This window comes from Balaenoptera ricei, chromosome 5 (genome assembly GCF_028023285.1).
Source record: "Balaenoptera ricei isolate mBalRic1 chromosome 5, mBalRic1.hap2, whole genome shotgun sequence".
NCBI lineage: Eukaryota > Metazoa > Chordata > Mammalia > Artiodactyla > Balaenopteridae > Balaenoptera > Balaenoptera ricei.
Genome location: NC_082643.1, coordinates 34,509,505 through 34,528,807, shown reverse-complemented (window position 1 = coordinate 34,528,807; position 19,303 = coordinate 34,509,505). Strand labels below are relative to the sequence as shown.

Here is a 19,303-nt window from a genome sequence, read left to right as displayed (position 1 = left end):
GGACCCCAGAAATCTCCTGAGTAGCAGGCCGGTTATATCACAGTGTGGCACTGGTATGGGCTGCTCATTCCTCAGGCAGAGTCCTCTTGAGAGCCTTGGCTCATCCACATTATGTATAGCTGGACCCCATCCCTGCCATTCTCTCCTGTGTTCTCTTCGGCATTTTCTTGCTTCCCTCCTTTCTGCTGCTTTCTAATGCTTATAGCAGGCAGATTTACTCTCTCTGAATCTTTCAAAATGTCCTGTAAAGATAGAACTGCTGGGACTTACCTGGTGGTCCAGTGGTTAAGACTTCACCTTCCAGTGCAGGGGGTGCGGGTTCGATCCCTGGTCGGGGAGCTAAGATTCTGCATGCCTCGCGGCCAAAAAACCAAAACATAAAACAGAAGCAATATTGTAACAAATTCAATAAAGGCTTTAAAAAATGGTCGACATAAAAAAAATCTTAAAAAGAAATAGAACTGCTAGTTTGGGGGCAGTTGTACTCGGTGTCTGCAGTCTTCATCAACAGTCATACCCTTAAATGAAGTTATGTTCAAATATCTAATGTGTATCCTAAAACCTGTTTTTCTGTGGGCTCCCTAATCTAGCGATTTACTATACCTGTTAGGTAATTTCATGTAACTCTTAGTAGTCATCATTTTAAATGCCTTTAAAGTCTTTTGACTGCCAAATATGTTCTTGTTTTACAATGAAAAAGATTTCCAGTGGCTTTGCGAAAACTAGATATTAGCTGGTAGGTGCACTGCTTGCACTCCTTATTGTAATGGAGAAGTTGTTGAATATTGCAGTAAACGTTTTCATGCCTGCCCGCTCGCTGCTGAAGTTCTGTTCCAGTTCCCAGAGGAGAACAAATCTGCATGTTTTTTGTTAGAATGAGCTCAGCTATCTCCGTGTTCTCTTTTACAATTCTTAGTCAAAGTTTTAAGCTTTAACAGAAACTCTAAAAACTGCCAGCTTTTGAAGTACTTGGTTAAAGGATTTTTTTAATGTATTTGTTTTTATTAGCAAAACAAAAGCCTTTTTAGGCCTTCAACATATGAAATTACATTGATCAGATTTTTCTGTTTTGTATGTTTATTGCTTCATTATTATTTCCTCCACCATTGATTAAGCCTATTTTATTCTGGCTTAGATATCACTGAGATTTGGTGAAAAGATAGAAATGTAATGCTGTAGGAAACTATAAAAGGGTAAAAGGAAAGACTTAGCCAACCTAAAACCTTTGATCAAGAAATTACAAAGCTGCCAGCTCGCTCCGGCCCGGGGCCGCCCCCACCCCGCCCCCACCCCGCCGGCCGGGGGTGCTCTAGATGCTGCGCGGAGACCCTTTGCACCCCTGCGAACATGGCGCTGCAAGTGGCGCAGAGCGTTCGGGCCGCGGTCTGCAGCCTGCGCGCCATCTCTGCGCCCAACGCGCCCTGCCCGCCGCGGCCCTGGGGACTGAGCGCGGGCGCCATCCGGGCGCTGCGCACCGGACCCGCTCTGCTGTCGGGTCGTAAATTCACAGACAAACATGAATGGGTAACAACAGAAAACGGTGTTGGAACAGGGGGAATCAGCAATTTTGCACAGGAAGCTTTGGGAGATGTTGTTTACTGTAGTCTGCCTGAAGTTGGGACAAAATTGAACAAACAAGAGGAATTTGGTGCTTTGGAAAGTGTGAAAGCTGCTAGTGAACTCTATTCTCCTCTATCAGGAGAAGTAACTGAAATTAATGACGCTCTAGCAGAAAATCCAGGAGTTGTAAACAAATCTTGTTATGAAGATGGTTGGCTGATCAAGATGACACTCAGTAACCCTTCAGAACTAGATGAACTAATGAGTGAAGAAGCATATGAGAAATACATAAAATCTATTGAGGAGTGAAAATGGAACCCCTAAATAAACTAGTTTGAAACAAAACAAAACAAAAATAAGCAATTACAAAGCTGAGAAATGGGTGGCTACGACATTCACTTTTAACAGAGATTTTTAAAAAATTATTGGTCTAGAAAAATCTTGTAGTGCCTTATAACAAATAATTTATGCATTTTTATTAATAACATTTAAATCTAGCTTTTAAAAAATATCTGCCTCACTATTTCAAATAAAAAATGGAGCCAACATTTTAGAAGTAATATCTTTGTAAAGTTTTAAAGTCAGGGTTTCAAACTGACCTAATTTTCTATCTTATTGGAAGCATCACTTAACTGATATTTTGATCAGTTTCAGATGCTTAAAATATATGTCTGTTTTTGCAATGAAAAATAGCAAAACTGCCTTGTGGCAGTTTTATTTTCATCCCATAAAGAATGGAGAGGGGACTTCCCTGGGGGCACAGTGGTTAAGAATCCTCCTGCCAATGCAAGGGACACGGGTTCGAGCTCTGGTCTGGGAAGATCCCACATGCTGTGGAGCAACTAAGCCCATTCGCCACAGCTACTGAGCCTACACTCTAGGGCCTGCAAGCCACAGCTACTGAGCCCGAGGGCCACAACTACTGAAGCCCGCGCACCTAGAGCCCATACTCCGCAACAAGAGAAGCCGCTGCAATGAGAAGCCGGCGCACCACAACGAAGAGTAATCCCCGTTCACTGCAACTAGAGAAAGACTGCGCGCAGCAACAAAGACCCAACGCAGCCAAAATTTTTTAAATAAATAAATAATGGAGAAACACAAAATCATGTTTCTCACCTTTTTTCTTTCCCTGCTGCCTTCTACTAAACCCACTGATTTTTCATATGCTATTATTAATAGTAAGGTTTCATTTTTTATGAGAGGATACTACAGTGGTTAATTGAGATGAATTTGATCTCATTTGAAAACTACCACATGCTGAGGTTAAGGCATCTTCCCAAATATTCATATGCCTGCACACACCCCTTTGTTTGGAACATATTTTGTTGCTAGCCCAGCTCCAAATATCAGCTGCTTCTGGAACTTCTGAGTTTTGGTACTGATTTTGATTGTCCACGTCATCAGGAGACACCAAGCATCTATGCTATGCAGTTATCTCTTCTAGGTTTCAATCCTGAATTATTCAAAGTGAGTTAGGAATGATGTCAAAATGAAGGCCAAAAATATTGGTCTATACTAATTGTACCTCCACTAAAAATTAATCCCCTCACTTTTACTCTGATAGATTTATCAAGTTGTGTGTGGAGTGTAATTCCTCTTTTCCGCCTTCCATCTTCCTACCTTGTCCTCCTGCATCCTTTATATTACCTAAAATTCAAATAATCTATTAATCAGATACTCTCCCTTATCTACATATATATTCCTTTGACTTTTTTTCAGTGTCTCCAAGGGAATAGAATTAATCTCAGGTTATTTTTTAAGTGTTAGATTTGTTCATGTACTAAGGAAGGAAAAAGATAAATAAAAGCTGTAACCAGAAATGTTAGAAAAGAGCTCATCTCCATAACTGACATCAAAAAGTGTTACCAGCTACGTCTCTGAGTTTACAGCAGCAGTGAAGGGGTGGAGTCATTACCTCTTTCTGCGTCCCACCCTCTTCCATCCTTTTGCATAACAGGACCAAGAGAATAGAAAAATAGATTACATGTTCTGATGAGAACTGTCATAAAAAACACACTTATACCAAAAAGCAGATTTTTCTAGGTAGGTGATAAATTAATCTGTTACAAGAAACTCTTCCTCCTTCTCTTCTCCCTGAATATTTTTTTCATCCTTGAGCAGAGGGTTTTCACTTGGTGTTTGCTTCTTATTATCTAGGCCTTAGGACTCTGTATATGGTCTGTGATGTAGGAGGCATCTGCCTTTAATTGTTCCTTCTGTAGTGTGACCAAGTGACTCTGGATTTCCACCAAGCTTCCTGTGTCCTAATTTTTCTTGCCACGTGGAGTCCCCTGCCAGTCTCCTGTCTGTCACAGGAGTTTATTCCAGGTTTTCCCTAACATCCATAAGGAAGTGTCCAAAGGGTTGTGGCAACCTTTTCCAGTAGAAGCTCTGCTGCAGGATGACAGATTTTAGGGAAGGGTGTGGATTTTCTTTTTTTTCTTTTTTAAAAAGAACTTCTCTTTAAATTATTTAAAAGTCATTGTTAAATAGGGTGGAATTGCACGAGTCATTTGTCTTTAGGAGACTTGTTCTTTACTTATGATTTAAAATATTTTATGGCATGGAATCTGAACATGCCAAAAGTACTTTAAAAGTTGTCTTAATTTTTTTAAATTGGCCGTACTTATTTTTTTTAATTTAAGGTTTATATGCAACATCATTCCAATATGTACATTGCCTGAGAAGGAGTTTATAGACTAGCAGAGGAAATAATAGAACAAAACACCTCTAATACAAGGTACCAAGAATATGAAAGACCTAATTTTAAGAAAAGCAGAACTACACACAAATTGTGAGCTCCTGCCCACAGGCTTCTCGCTAGACCATGAGCATCTTACAGCCAGGGACCATATCCTAATTGTAGATCTTATTTCTTTGGTATCTAGCATAATACCTGGAATAAAATAAGCATTAAAGTTCTTGGTTGAAAATTAAAAATTTCTCTTCATAACTGGGTACATGCCTGTCTTTTGGTCAAAAATACAGACATCATCAGCTAATAAGACAAAAGTTTGAAAAATCAGGCTCTGGATGTTTTGGGTGCTTCAAACTTGAAACTGCTTGAAACTGCCATCTATTTTTTTGACGTTTTATTATCCCTCACTCTGTCCTGGCATATATATAAAGGACACCCCTTTAGGACCGTGTGATCCTTTTCATGCAAATAACTTTTAATCATAAAATTTAATCCTGCTATATTGCTATATATCCAGCAAGGAGAGGGGTAAATTTTAGCCCTTTTTCTCTTTCTAGGTTTCCTATGTAAACTCGTCCTGTAGATCACTTTAGGTTGACTATAAAGGAAAGATATAAACCCAGAAAAGATTTATTCTGATTATTGTTTCCTTGGTTCATTCAATAGGTGTTTGTTGAACACAGTTATACATCAGACCCACAGTTTTCACCCTTTTTGTGTTAACATCTGAAGATCCAGCTAAAGACCCTATTCTCACATGTTGCAGTAAAAGCCACCTTTCTTAGGTGCTCACTTGACATTATGCCTATTCCTCCTCTCAGAATAAGTTGTACATGCTCTACATCATATAACATAACCCACAGTTGCATCTGATTAATATCACTGTATGCTATTGTGTATGAGACATGGTTTGAAATTTAGCAGCACACCAGTGAAGTTTGTGCTGCTTATTGGTTGGGAATTACCAGAGGCTTAACTTATAAAATTACTCCTGAAATTCCATTAATTGACACTTAAAGTACCGTATTTGTTGCCAAATTACGTGCCATGTCGATGCCATCTCTTAATAAGGTGAACCTGGCCAGTTTTCCATCTACTGTTAGGCGAGAGTTCTGTTCTTTGAGCACCAGATGCTCATCAAGGTGACATTTTGTAGGAAAAATACCTATTTTAAACATCAGATCCAGACACTTTTGGCAAGATGTGCATACAAGATGTACCTGGGAACTGAAACCAACAGAACAAAGCCAGCAGCAAAATTATTTCTGGGGATTTGCTTATTAAGTAGATTGTAAGTGGGATCACCTGTGCTATTCAAGTTACGTGTGTTTCTGTGAGTAGGATTGAGTTTGCATTAGTTCAATGAGCACGTGATCCCACTGAGCTGCACTATAAAAACGAGTGGAGACCATCTCTTTCCTTGAGAAGTTTGCAGGCTAATTAGGAAGTCAAGACATGCATGTGTGGAAAAAAAAGAAAAAAACAACTTAAACCATTGGAAAGGACAGGGCAACATATTCTAATTTTAAATGTACTCTACTTATTAATAGTAGAGTTGAAAGCCTCTTGCAGGATCTTTGAACACTTTTGTGGGATTTGTTTTTTAATAGAGCTAAAGAAATATGAAACTCTGCAGAGCTACTGATCACCGTGCCCATTTTGTGAAAAACGTCATGGGAAGCATGACCTAAAGGAACAGAGATCTGTTTTCTCAATGGGGAAAATACAGCACTCACAAAAGCCTGGTGGTCTGCTTTGTTCTCTTGGCTTTGTTGTTGCTTCAGCTTCGTAGGAGATTAGGTACATGAGAAGCATGCATTGTGAATCTCAGAATGGTTGTTAAGTTGTGAATAATAATTGCAACTGAAATGCGAATGGTCAATTATTTGAATTTATAAGGTAGGGTTATGACAACTACAGGGCAACTCAACTGGCGTGGGCAGAATAGCTCCAAAAATTTCAACCACATGTAATTATGGACTCCAGAAGCTTGTGTATTGGCAAACAGGGTGGGAAAGAGAACGAACATTTTTTGAGAGTCTAATAAATGCCAAGCACTGTGCTGTATATTTTATGCAGTATTTTTTCATTCAGTTTTAGTAACAAGCCAAAAGATGGACATTCGTATCCACATATTACAAATAAGAAACTATCCCAGCAAGTAAGTAAATTGGCCGAGCTCACACAAATAGGAAAGCAGGTCTCTGGCCAGCTCCAGATTCTGTCCTTTTCCCACTACAGTCATGATACCCCGGAGGTACATCATGCATCATGCATCCTGTTTGCTTTCTCTCTGCCTGTCCTCTGTATTCTTCATGCTCACCGGCACACTGTCAATAGAACTCATTTTACAAATTTTATAACAGGTAGAGTGTGTTAATGACACTCATTTAAATATGTATTAACTTTTTTGTCCAGAAACCAAATATGTAAATAAAGGTTATACGTATGATTTTCTTGTCTTTGAAAAAGATTAAGTAGAAAAATACCTGATGTAACTTGATGTTATATTATAGATCTCAGTGATTATACTTGAGCTGTCAGTGTGATGAAAAAGTTAGTGAACTCAGAACTCATACAACTTTTTGCCTAAAGCTTTCAGAGTATTAATAGAAGTATTTTATAGTTTTGTTTTAGTTTTTAACTTTAGCAAAAGTCATTCTAATTGGATCTCAATTATTTTTCTTTACTAACCTTTATTTTCTAATTCTGAAGAAGGAATTCACTCCCCTTGCCATACCCAAACTTTATGGAAGCCAATCAGAGTTTTAGAACTAAAACATAATTTGTTTTCATTAGTTTCAGATAACTACACTTAATCTTTTTTTTTTTCCATTCCCCACAGTGTATCAGATCTGGCTCTACATATTATGATGATGATATTAACTTAGACACTTTTAAAATGACATCATAGCTTTATATTTGTCTCAGTGGCAAAATATTATTTACTAACTCATACTTTCTTCTCCCATTACATGATATTGTCTTAATCTAGCAGGCAACATAGGGTGATAAATTTTGATTGATGCACACAAAAGATGAAAGCACAAGTATTTTTGTTATTCTGTAACACTAGTGCTTTCTGTTTTGAGAAGCAAATCAAGGTTGGCCCAAGGCTTTGTTTATAAAAGTACTGTATATGTAATGATTTTTTTTTCTGCAGTGCAGCAAGTCAAGGTTTATTGTAGTCCTGAAATTAGTATCATAAAAAAAGCCGTGCACATAATCCTCGGTTTATAAACACCTGACTTAAAAAGGTTATTTTCATAGAATGACTGACTTCTTATGTTCCGTCTTAGAAAGACTAATTTTTTCACCTGATACAGCCATAGTACCGCTTTTCTAAAACTGTTCTTGGTGCTAGAAATTTCTTTTACTTCTTCTCTTCTCATCACTGCCTTTGTCCTGTTCCCTCTCATTGAGCCTCTACCCCTGCCCCATTTATTCCCACTGCTGCCATCATCAACTTGGCAGCCGGAAATGGTAAAGCCAACATCTTTCCCATCCGTATAAACACTGTTACTCTGTTTTGTTGCCATTGGCTTAGTGGTCCAACTGAGGGCAGTTTTCCTCCATGGGACATTTGGCAATGTCTAGAGACATTTTGGGTTGTCAAAACTGCAGAGGGGCGGGGGGAGTGTGCTTTGGGCATCTGGTACATATAGGCCAGGGATGCTGCTAATCCTCCTATAATACACAGGACAGCCCCCCCGCCCCTACCCCCTTAACAAATGTCAACAGTACCAAAGGTGAGAAAACCTGCACTAGTTCTACTCAAGCATCAGCTCTGTCTTTTCCTCTCCTCTCCCAGGGCTAAACTTAGACACGCCTCTTTTGAGCTCCCATAATACCTTGTATAACATTTTTTTCATATCCTGTTTATATCTTTTATTTGTTGATCTTGTCAATAAGATTGCATACTTCTTTTTTTTTAAATAAAGAAGTTTATTTATTTATTTATTTATTTATTTATTTATTTATTTATTTATATTTGGCTGTGTTGGGTCTTCGTTTCTGTGCGAGGGCTTTCTCCAGTTGCGGCAAGCGGGGGCCACTCTTCATCGCGGTGCGTGGGCCTCTCACTGTCGCGGCCTCTCTTGCTGCAGAGCACAAGCTCCAGACGCGCAGGCTCAGTAGTTGTGGCTCGCGGGCCCAGCCGCTCCGCGGCATGTGGGATCTTCCCAGACCAGGGCTCGAACCCGTGTCCCCTGCATTGGCAGGCAGGCTCTCAACCACTGTGCCACCAGGGAAGCCCAAGATTGCATACTTCTTGAGGGAAGAGCTTATTTATTACCAATATTAGTGTCCCCAGTTTGTGGCAAAATGTCAGGTACATAGTGAGAACTCCATACATGAATAAATGCATTTTTTAATAAGATACCCTAGACTTCTCCAGTGCCTTTCTGGAACTTCCAGAAACCTCTTCTTGCTCACTTTTACCTTCTTTTTCCTACATCTACTCATCACTTATTTTTTAGAACGTTAGTGTGTCAACCCTGTCATTCATATATTTAGTTCCTAAAAATATGGATCTCCCCACAATTCAAGACATATAGTGGGATAGGGAGGGTGAGAGGGAGACGCAAGAGGGAGGAGATATGGGGATATATGTATATGTATAACTGATTCACTTTGCTATACAGCAGAAACTAACACACCATTGTAAAGCAATTATACTCCAATAAAGATGTTAAAAAAAAAAAAAGACATGTAATGCCAGACTCCAGGGTTTATTCATAAACCCTTTAAAAATGTCAGGCATGCCATAAACATCATGGCTGGTGCATACAGACCAGCTACAGTCAACAGTGCTTGTTCTAGGGAGATGTTCCAGACAAATTCCTACTTGCTTTTGAAACACTTTGCTGTCATATCCCTGACCCATGGATTCTTAGTGTTTAACCTAGCTAGTCATGCCTGGCATCAACACTACCCACTGTAGCATGTTCCCACATCCTTTGGCATGGCATTTGGGTTCCATTCCCTTATCTTTGACTATGGCTTCTTCATATGTGGAGCTCAAACCATGCTCAACTGTCTCTTTACTCCTTGATGGTTTGCTACCTGACGCTCTCTCTTTAGAACCTTTCCTCCTACACATTCTTCAGGTCTCAGTCAAGACACATGTCACATGTTAGAAGCCTCTCCTCGGACCCCAAGACTGAGTGATGTATACCTTCTCTGCATTCATAGCACCTTGTGCCTACCCCTGTATACTATTAATAGAAAAGCAGTTGCAGTATCTGTCTTTCTCACCAAGGTCAGAGTCTGTGCTTTCAAGGCATTTCTGATGCCTGGTACATATTATACATGTAATAAGTATTGGATGTATGAGAGAATGGATGAGACAGAATACCTCTTCCAGCCTGCAAATATCTTACCGATCTGGTTAAACCTTTCTGCTGGGAGGTGGAGATAAATCAGTCCAAATGTTGAGAGCCTTTGGAGAAGATGCTACATACAAGGGGATAAAGTTCATGTTCACTAGCAGCTTTATCAGGTTGACTAGAGGGCTGTACCTCTAGATCACATTAGTTTAACTCCTTGTTAAGCTGATGGCTTTATTGACTAGAACTCTAATGATATGCCCATGGCCTTTATTGAGGATTTTTATATAGAAGGCATTTTTTAAAATATACTCAGTTGCCTCTGCACCTAGAAAGAACTCCAAAACCTATAAGATGTTGCAGGATGGGCACTTGCAGGCATTGTTCTGATTTGTTTACCAAACAAGCCAAATCCAGCAACTCCTGGATTTGGGAAAACAATTTTTTTCCTTACCAGAGAGAGTGGTGGGCAATGAATTTAAACTTGGGAACAAGCTGTTGCTTTGAAAGTTGGATAAATATTTTTTTTAAATCTGTTTTATTTTGATAAAACATGATCCAAAATAAAAAGAGAGATTAGATTTTCTTAGATGAGATTAAGAACAACCATTGTGTTTGTTTTTGTTGACAACATTACAGTGTCATACTTAGCAACTTTTATTTTGTTCTCTCCTGTCATCTGCAGAGTCTGGATGAAACTTCAATGTGAAATTTTGGGGGCCAGCTTTATGCCTAGGGGCGATTTGCTTACATATTGAACTTTGTGCAACAGTGGAACATTCAGAAACTTACACCCATCCACCCAAGCCTGAGTTGTAGACTTTTGGACTATCATCAGACAGTAGTGAATTCACATCTGGCTCTGCCACTCACCAGCTGTGTGACTGCAGCCCTAACCTCTAAGCCTTAGTTTCCTCCTCATTTTCAAAATGGATCGTGTGTTTGGCACACGTAATAATAAGCTGTTCTCATCATCATCTTCATTGCTGAAATCTCATTTCACTATGTTGAGAAACTTTTTTTTTAATGCGATTTTCTTTGTTAAAGACACTTTCTTAACAACTAAGCAAGGTTCTATGCAAAAACAGTGGGAGAGAGTGCTCCTACAGCACAGCCTGGGAAGGGCTATTGGGGGAAAGTGGGAAGAAAGGGTAGAAGGGGACCCTGAACAGCTGGGGACCCCAGAGTCCTTGAGGAAGACAAATCAGCATCAGCAATCACACCTGAGACAATTCTGTCTTGACCGCAACTTTTGGTTCTCCTCCTCAGGATCGAAAGCCATTTCCCCAACCTCTTGTTTCCCTCCTTGGAAGGTTCTTTGACTCTCATACTCTCTAGTGGGTTTATCTGCCGCACCAAGAACAAAGGCACCTGATAATAGGGCAGCAGTGCTTGAAGAGCAGACGGCAAAAGATCTGGGTCAGCTCTGCCAGGCGCCAGGACACGGGCTTATAAAATTAGAATGGAGTGAAGATGCAGTTTCACAGTCCTGTGTTTTGTCATGGAGGGGCCTGGGCTCAGGTTCTGTCTGAACAGCAGAAACCAGAGGAGAGCAAGTGAATCTCAAAGAAAAAAATCTCTTAAAAACATAAACTGTTAGGCCTACCATCTGTATGATATCAGACCCCAAAGTGAGACCCTGTCAAGGGTTGTATGTGTTGTCAGATGTTTTGTGATGGCCCTAAAGATTATGAACACACATGAATCATGCTAATAGCGGCTCGCGTTTATTGAACACACACTTTGTTCCAGGCACTGTGTCAAATGCTTTCATGGATTCTCTCTCTTACTGTTCACAATGACCTCATGCGGGAGTTGAGTTATTCTTGCTTTTATACGTGAGGAAACGAGGGGCCTTGGAGAAGCTAAGTAATTTAATTTGCACAAAGTCACACCAGCTGACAGGCAGAGGCGCCAAAAGTGAATATGGGCGGTTGGACCCAGAACAGGCTCTGCTGCCCCCTCCTCTGACCAGGGGTCATGTGGCCATGTCTCCTGTCCCATGGTGGCCATCCTGCCTGGATGTTCCCAGCTGAGACATGAGCCTGAGCTCGTGCTGAGGGAGGATTCCTGTGAGGTCTTCTCTTAAGACTATAGAGTGGTACCTTCCACTGCAGTCTGGGCTCTGCAGAAAGATGGAGATAAAGGCACATCTTCAAAACCCCAGATTTTGCATCTACAGCTACATTTGAGATACAGACATTGTATGCACTGCACAGCCTGGAGGCTATTCCAGCATCTCCCAGAACTGCTTCCCACAGAGATGTGTTGGACCACAGGCCTTCTTTTTAATTCTCCCTTCCACAAAACCTGTCAACCTCTAAAGGAGAACTTTAGAGTTTGGAAAATGTTGTTTTAGACATAAGATGGTTGGTTGGTTGGTTGGTTTTTAGATCTAGCCTGAACATGATGCTGCAAGTCTTGAATTGTAGAACCTGAGCTGACCTCAGTCAAAATTCTATTTTGTGCCAAAGTTTCCACCCCCAACACACAACTTTTTTATTAAAGTATAACATACAGAAAAATACACAAAGTGTACAGCGCCACAAATTATCACACCTATTCAGCACCCCTGAAGGCCACGCTGTATTAGTTTCCTAGAGCTGCCCTAACAATACTCTAAACTGAGTGACTTATAACAACAGAAGTTTGTTGTCTCACAGTTCTAGAGTCTAGAAGTTTGGAATCCAGCCCGTCAGAGGGGTCATGCTCCCTCTGAAAGCCGCAGGGGGTCCTTCCTTGTCTCTTCGTAGCTTCTGGGGGTCTGCCAGTGTCTTCGGTGTTCCTCGCCTTGCACCTGCATCCCCGTCTCCCCACCTCCATGGCATCTTCCCTTTGTGTCTGTGTCTTCACATGGTCTTCTTCTAATGACACCAGTTACATTGGAATTAGGGGCCCACCCCACTCCAGTATGACCTCATCTTCACTATAGTAATAACATCTGTATTGGCCTTATTTCCAAATAAGATCACATTCTGAGGTACTAGGGGTTGGGACCTCAGCGTATCTTTTTTGGGGAGGAAACAGTTCAACCCAAATGACCCCTACCATGTTCCACCCTAGTCAATATACCTTTCTCCTTCACAAAGGTAACAGAGTGTTGTAACATCCCTTCAGATCAGTGGAGACATTCAATAACATCCCTTATACCCTGCCTGGATATGTACATGAAACTTTGCCTTTTTTTTTTTTTTTTTGGACCCCGCCGCACGGCATGTGGGATCTTAGTTCCCCAACCAGGGATCAAACCAGTGCCCCCTGGAGTGGAAGCGCAGAGTATTAACCACTGGACCGCCAGGGAAGTCCCCTAAACCTTGGCTTTTTGAGCCCTGCTTCTAAGTACTGTTTTTAATCTTTTTAATTACTGTACCTGAGTCAACATAATACTAACATGCAGTCTCTGCACTTTTACACCAAGAAGTTTCTTCTGAAAACTTCAGTCAACCTATTTGCATTTTAGTGCTGTTGCCTCTTCTGTGTTACCTTATACTAATTTTTTTTAAGTAGTTGTTTACAGAAAGCCTTCAAGAACCTTTAAAAAAAATAAGTATTGCTGAAAATACTTATATTTTTATATTACGATCCTAGCTTCATAATATTGGAGACCTCCTGGAGCTTTTTTTTTTTTCTTGTCTGTCAGAATAGTATATTCTTTTTTTTTTTTTTTTTTAAAGTATTTTTTTATTTATTTATTTTTGGCTGTGTTGGGTCTTCGTTTCTGTGCGAGGGCTTTCTCCAGTTGCGGCAAGTGGTGGCCACTCTTCATCGCGGTGCGCGGGCCTCTCACTGTCGCGGCCTCTCCCGTTGCGGAGCACAGGCTCCAGACGCGCAGGCTCAGTAGTTGTGGCTCACGGGCCTAGTTGCTCCGCGGCATGTGGGATCCTCCCAGACCAGGGCTCGAACCCGTGTGCCCTGCATTGGCAGGCGGATTCTCAACCACTGCGCCACCAGGGAAGCCCAGAGAATAGTATATTCTTAAAGTATCCCTCTCATAAAATGAACTGATATATCACTGTATCTTCCTGAAGTTTTGTCTTATCTACCTAAGAAACGGCAAGAGGATTTATACAGATTACCACAAGCATAAACTTTAAAAGAGCACAAATTCAAAAATAAGTATAAATTTTTTAAAAAGCATTCTGAAAAAAAAAATTTATAAATAATTTTTTCCCTAAATCACATCATTAAAAGTTCATGGTTGTATATTTTTTCTAAATGACTCCAAAGATGAATGTGTAATAATTATTCTTTCTTTCTTTTTCTAGCCAAGGACCCTTGTCATCCATTAGAGCAGTAATCAAGAGATGTAAGTTTGTTTCTTCCTGCTCTGTATTTTCCTCTGCAATAATTTTGAATGATGATTTAGATTTCCAGCAAGTGATTGTATTTGATGAATCTTACAAAGAATCTGACAAGAGTAGCTTCTCCTAAGGAGTAATAAACCATTTCAGACAAGCAGCTAGGTTTTCAGCGTTCTTTTCAACTTCCGTTTATTGATAAGCCAGTTCCTCAGAACAATATTTTTCTCTAGAGAACTAAGCTGTTAAAAAAAAAAAAACAAACTATATTATGTAGTCAATTTTAATGATCTAATATAAATTGTATGTAACCATTTTCTATAGGTAGAGACATCTGATGGGTTTCAAAGATATCAAACCCTGTCCTTTTTTATTGATTTACTTCCACAGTATTTTAATTTGACTCTGTAAATAAATGCTTATGGAGAATAGCTCACACTTCCACATACATGCTAGAAGTGCCATAACAGAATTCTCTCTAAAATGGCACATTCATAATTTCTGACTTTACTTCTTGGTTAAAGCTTTAAAACTTGCTCTTGGTGCAGGAGTTCAACATTCTTTTTCATAAAAGGCTCTGCAAATGTCCCTTTTCCAAAAAACACATGGATTACCTGTTATTATTTTTAAAAAGATAAGAAAGGGATATTAAATGTTCTTCGCATTATTTGAGCTGAGGTCACCACCCTGAGGAGAATGTATCCTATTTTTAGAAGCATAAGTTATAATATTTAGTATGAATTTAGGATATCCACAGGTGTGAAGAGCATGCATTTGAGCCATTGCAGTGAAAAAGTTGTCAGGTGGCAACACAGAAAGATAGTCCACGCTTTCCCACATTTAATTTTTTGTTGGTGGTGGTGAATTATGAAGGTGTGGGAATGCCACAGTGGATACTGATGGGAATTCATATATGAAAATGAAAAATTCATGGTAACTTTATATGCCTTAGAGCCCTTGGGGAAAAAGGGGCAGATGGGGCAGGGAGGGAATTTAAAAAGAAAAGTAGGGTTTGGAATTTAGACAAGATGTTCTTGCTGAAGATATAATTCGGGGTAATTAAGGTTACAGGCAAAACCTTGGGAGTAGCCCAATATTTAAGGAGATAGTGTTGAGAATAGAGAAGGCGAAAACAAAAATAAAAAAAAAACAACAAGAGAATAGAGAAGGTGACAAAAGACAGAATCTTAGGAAATATTGGTGTCAGAGATCAAGCTGTGCCTTTAAGGTTCCATAGGGCCAGAGAGGCGTGAGGTCCTCTCACCGAGTCCTGTCTGCTGGCCCCTGCCTTTGTTCCCTGGCTTCTTACCTTTCCTCCCTCTTGGATTTCAGAGGGGATTTGTTGGGGATTGTAATCCGTACCTGGTTTCCCGTAGATCCTCCAGCATGGCACTTGCTTACACTGAGGCCCTGGTGCCCTGCAAGGCTTAGGAGAAGGCAGCTAAGGAGGAGTGGGCCCAAAAAAAGCTGAAAAAGAATGATCCCAGTAATAGAAAAACTAGGAGACAGCCGTATGTTAGAGGTCAAGGGGGGAGCGGTTTTCAGAGAGAATGAGTGAACCACGAATAGCTCTTAATGCTGCAGCAGGTGAGGTGACAGGAGCTGAGAACAGGCCGTTGAGTGTGATGCTCAGCAGTGACCTTGGAGCAGGCAGGTTCGGGAGAACGTTGAAGCTGGAAGCCACACTTCATTTCAACAATGAATGGAGCTCGTGAGGTTGGGGCAGCTGAGTAGGCTACTCTTTCATGAACCATGGTGGTAAACAGGAGGAGAAGGATGGAGGGTCAAGCAGAGAGGAAATCTGGGCACGTTTATACACTGTGTAGGATGCGGAAGCCTGGAGACTTTTGTAGGCCGGGGAGGGAGGAACCAGGAGCGAGACCAGATTGGAGCAGGAGAGGAGAGGAAATAGTGAAGCAGGGCCCTAGGAGAGAGAGAGGGAGGAGGAGATGAAACAGAGGGAAAACGCCTGCTTTGAGGTGTCTTTAAAAAAAATAATAACCCAGTGATCTTTTAATTCGTATATGTCACTCACTTTGTATACGCTGAAGAAATACGTGTTGGTTGTATTTATTCCTGACGTTTAGGCAAGAAGGCCAAACAGATCCTCAGGTGCTGCCACGTAAATACAGAATGAAGAATAATTGTGTCATCCCCTCTGTGTTTTCCCTTTTTGCCCATTCTATAAGAGAAAGTTGTAAGCAAATTTTGCCTTACCCAACTCATTAAAATGTTTGCTTTCCTATCCCAGACTCAGTCATCTATCCTTGGCAAGGAGAAAGACTTTATCACATTGTTAAAGCAACGTTCCTTAACTGGTTGTATTTTAAATTCTTTCATAATGATTCTGGATCCAATCAAGACTTGAGATCCTTCTTTTTGTGTTCGTTCTTGGGAGCCCTAAATATTTTGGGCAAAGATCTTGAAAGTGTTCTAAGTGGATGTTTCTGGAAGTTTGTGCTTTTCCTTTCATTAACTTTTTAAGAGAAAATTATTCTTTGAAATTCACAGACTTAACTAGTATTTATTGCTTTCTGTGCGTCAGGAACTATTCACTTACATTGTAAAATAACACTCTGCGTGGTAGGTGTTAACCCCATTTTACAGATGGTAGGGATACTGAGTCTCGGAGATTAAATGGCCTCACAAGGTAGATCTGAGATATGCACCTAGACTTCCTGACTTCAGGGCCATTTTGAGCTTTCCACTCCTTGGATGTTCCTGTTATCATGTCAAACGCCTCTAGTTTATACCCTGTCCCAAGCAAATGTAGTTAGTGAGTTATTTTTATTATTGTGATTTTCACTGGTAAGGTAGCACTATAGCAAGGATGCTTGTAATATAATAATCCTTCTTTGTGTTTTTTTTTTTCTGACCATCATTTAATTGATAATTTTGAATTATTTAGAATTAGGACTAGCATCCAGCTCTCCTGGCTCCACAAAGAGTTTAGTTCAAGAAGCAAACTGCTCCCAGCCCTTCCCATAATGAGCTGTGTGAGGTGGGATAATTCATTGACCCTCTCTGATCTCAGTCTCCTCATCTGTAAGGTTGGAGTAGGATGATCATTAAGGGTCCCTCCAGGACTTCCCTGGTGGCGCAGTGGTTGGGAATCCACCTGCCAATGCAGGGGACACGGGTTCAAGCCACGGAGCAACTAAGCCCGTGTGCCACAACTACTGAGCCTCTGCTCTAGAGACCACGAGCCACAACTACTGAGCCCATGTGCTGTAACTACTGAGCCCTCCTGCCACAACTACTGAGCCCACGTGCCACAACTACTGAAGTCCACACCCCTAGAGCCCATGCTCTGCAACAAGAGAAGCCACCACAATGAGAAGCCCGCGCACCACAACAAAGAGTAGCCCCTGCTCACCGCAACTAGAGAAAGCCTGTGCACAGCAACGAAGACCCAACGCAGCCAAAAATAAATAAATAAATAAATTTTTTAAAAAGCAGAAGTTTACTTAAAAAAAAAAAAAAGGGTTGGGGGGTCCCTCCAGGCTTATGATCCTGTGGAAACTTAGGAGAATTTTTTTTTTTTTTTTTTTAATGACTACATTTATTTATTTATTTTTTGGCTGTGTTGGGTCTTCGTTTCTGTGCGAGGGCTTTTCTCTAGTTGCGGCGAGTGGGGGCCACTCTTCATCACAGTGCGCGGGCCTCTCACTATCGCGGCCTCTCTTGTTGCGGAGCACAGGCTCCAGACGCACAGTCTCAGTAGTTGTGGCTCACGGGCCCAGTTGCTCCGCGGCATGTGGGATCTTCCCAGACCAGGGCTCGAACCCGTGCCCCCTGCATCGGCAGGCAGATTCTCAACCACTGTGCCACCAGGGAAGCCCCAGGAGAATTCTTTATTAGTGCTAATAATGCAAATCCAGATCTCAGTCTTTTATAAACAGCTGAATATGAATTTGCTATGTACTTATAATTTAGCCATATGAACTAGAAAAGTGTGAAAATAATTCTGTAAAATGATATAACTTTGACTGAAAAACCTGCCTTTTTTCTGCGGCCTTAATCCAAAATGCATGGAAGACTGGCCTTGTGTGGCAGGGTTTAAAAGGAACATGTTGTTCTGTGTGGGCCCTGGGGGCAAATTTGAGTCTCCTGGTAACAACCACATCAAATCTGTTTAATCTGGGAAAGTGAGAATGAGATTAAGCAGATAGTTGAGAAATTAGCAGGAAGAATGTGAGGCACTACATGAAAATCTGCCGTGAAAATCTAAAGTGTTTCTAGCTACTAAACTTGTTCAACACTGACAGAAAGTGCTAGTCATTCTATAAGGATCAAGAGAAAAAAGAGATTTCAAAGATGAGTGAATACGAGAAACAAAAAAAAATCAGAGCAGGAGAGGGGAGAGCAAGTGACTCTCCAAGGGTGTGGAAGAGGTCCGTAAGCATGATTGGGAGACCTTCTCTCCCCTCATCCTGCTGCGCGCAGTGTGGGAATGCCACTGTGCTAACCGGGGGTTGGAGTGCTGTTACGAATGACCGCTGGGGTGAAGGGGCAGAATCAAGTGGAAGGCCACTGATTTGAAAGATGTAAACTGACTACTGAATTACCTTTTGAGTACTATTCATACTTTAAAATTGATCCTGTTGAAGTAGCAAATCGATTTTGCAGAATGATTTTTAGATTTTTTTTTTCCTTTGCACTGTTACTAAAACCTGTAGGAAGATTTTTTTGTTTTTTTTTTTTACCGTGGTTATGTGTGTGGATATCCTGGTCTGTACAGATATATCTTTGCCTGCAACGTATTTCTTTACTCTCTGAAACTATGTATGGTTCATCAACTTTTCCATCAAAGTACAGAGGTGGGTAGAACCAGTGGCATGACAAGACAGTTTTGCTGCTTATTCTTTTTAGAGCTTAGGCAACTGCGTTCACTCTTTTTTCTCCCTTTCCTCTTCTATAACCCCATCTTTTTTTCCCTTAGCACTCATGAATAGTGCACAGCAAAAATGCCCCGTGGACGAGGTATGTTTGTGACGATAAATAACATGATGTCTTTTCAAACTGCTGTGTCTGCTGATTCTGGCTTTAGTGATGGTGGTGATGGGATTGTAGCACACTCGGTGAGCCTCTGACTTAATGAAACCGTTCTTACAAATCAGACCTGCCACTCAGAGCTTTAGCCTCTCTGTCCTCCTTTATTCCAGTAGAGAAAATGCACCTCAACTTGGTTAACTCTTGATAGAAATGTGCCAGTCCATCATACCAGTTGATGGTATGAGTACAGAACATTCTCCAACTCGAGATCCAAGGGTTATGGTTTCAGATGTCAGGTTTGCTTTGCTAACCCCACGTAGGTTTGCTGTCACAGCTCCAACCCCAGCCTAAATTTCATCCCCACTTCCCGTCTTCACCCCTGCCTCCCAGCTTTGGCATCCTCCTTGTTCAGAGAGAACCAGAAC

The 19,303-nt window shown here is 40.9% G+C and overlaps 2 protein-coding genes across 7 annotated transcripts in view; both read left to right on the top strand.

Moving 5' to 3' along the window:
- SH3D19 (SH3 domain containing 19) overlaps positions 1–19,303 on the top strand; it is a 180,769-nt gene that overhangs the window by 102,842 nt on the left and 58,624 nt on the right. For 4 of the 6 annotated variants that reach the window (XM_059922602.1, XM_059922601.1, XM_059922605.1 and 1 more), the window contains exon 3: positions 13,851–13,891. In XM_059922602.1, the coding sequence (XP_059778585.1) occupies positions 13,851–13,891 (41 nt within the window). Of the gene's footprint in view, positions 1–13,850; positions 13,892–18,825; positions 18,867–19,303 lie in introns of all 6 variants that reach the window. The other 2 variants (XM_059922603.1, XM_059922604.1) reach the window with 1 other exon arrangement.
- LOC132366376 (glycine cleavage system H protein, mitochondrial-like) lies at positions 1,348–1,896 on the top strand. The gene has a single exon (XM_059923945.1). It carries the CDS (start codon positions 1,348–1,350, stop codon positions 1,867–1,869), a length of 522 nt encoding a protein of 173 aa, XP_059779928.1. The 3' UTR covers positions 1,870–1,896.

Coding starts and splice junctions, on each gene's coding strand:
- LOC132366376 (XM_059923945.1), top strand. CDS start 1,348: ATGGCGCTGCAAGTGGCGCAGAGCGTTCGGGCCGCGGTCTGCAGCCTG.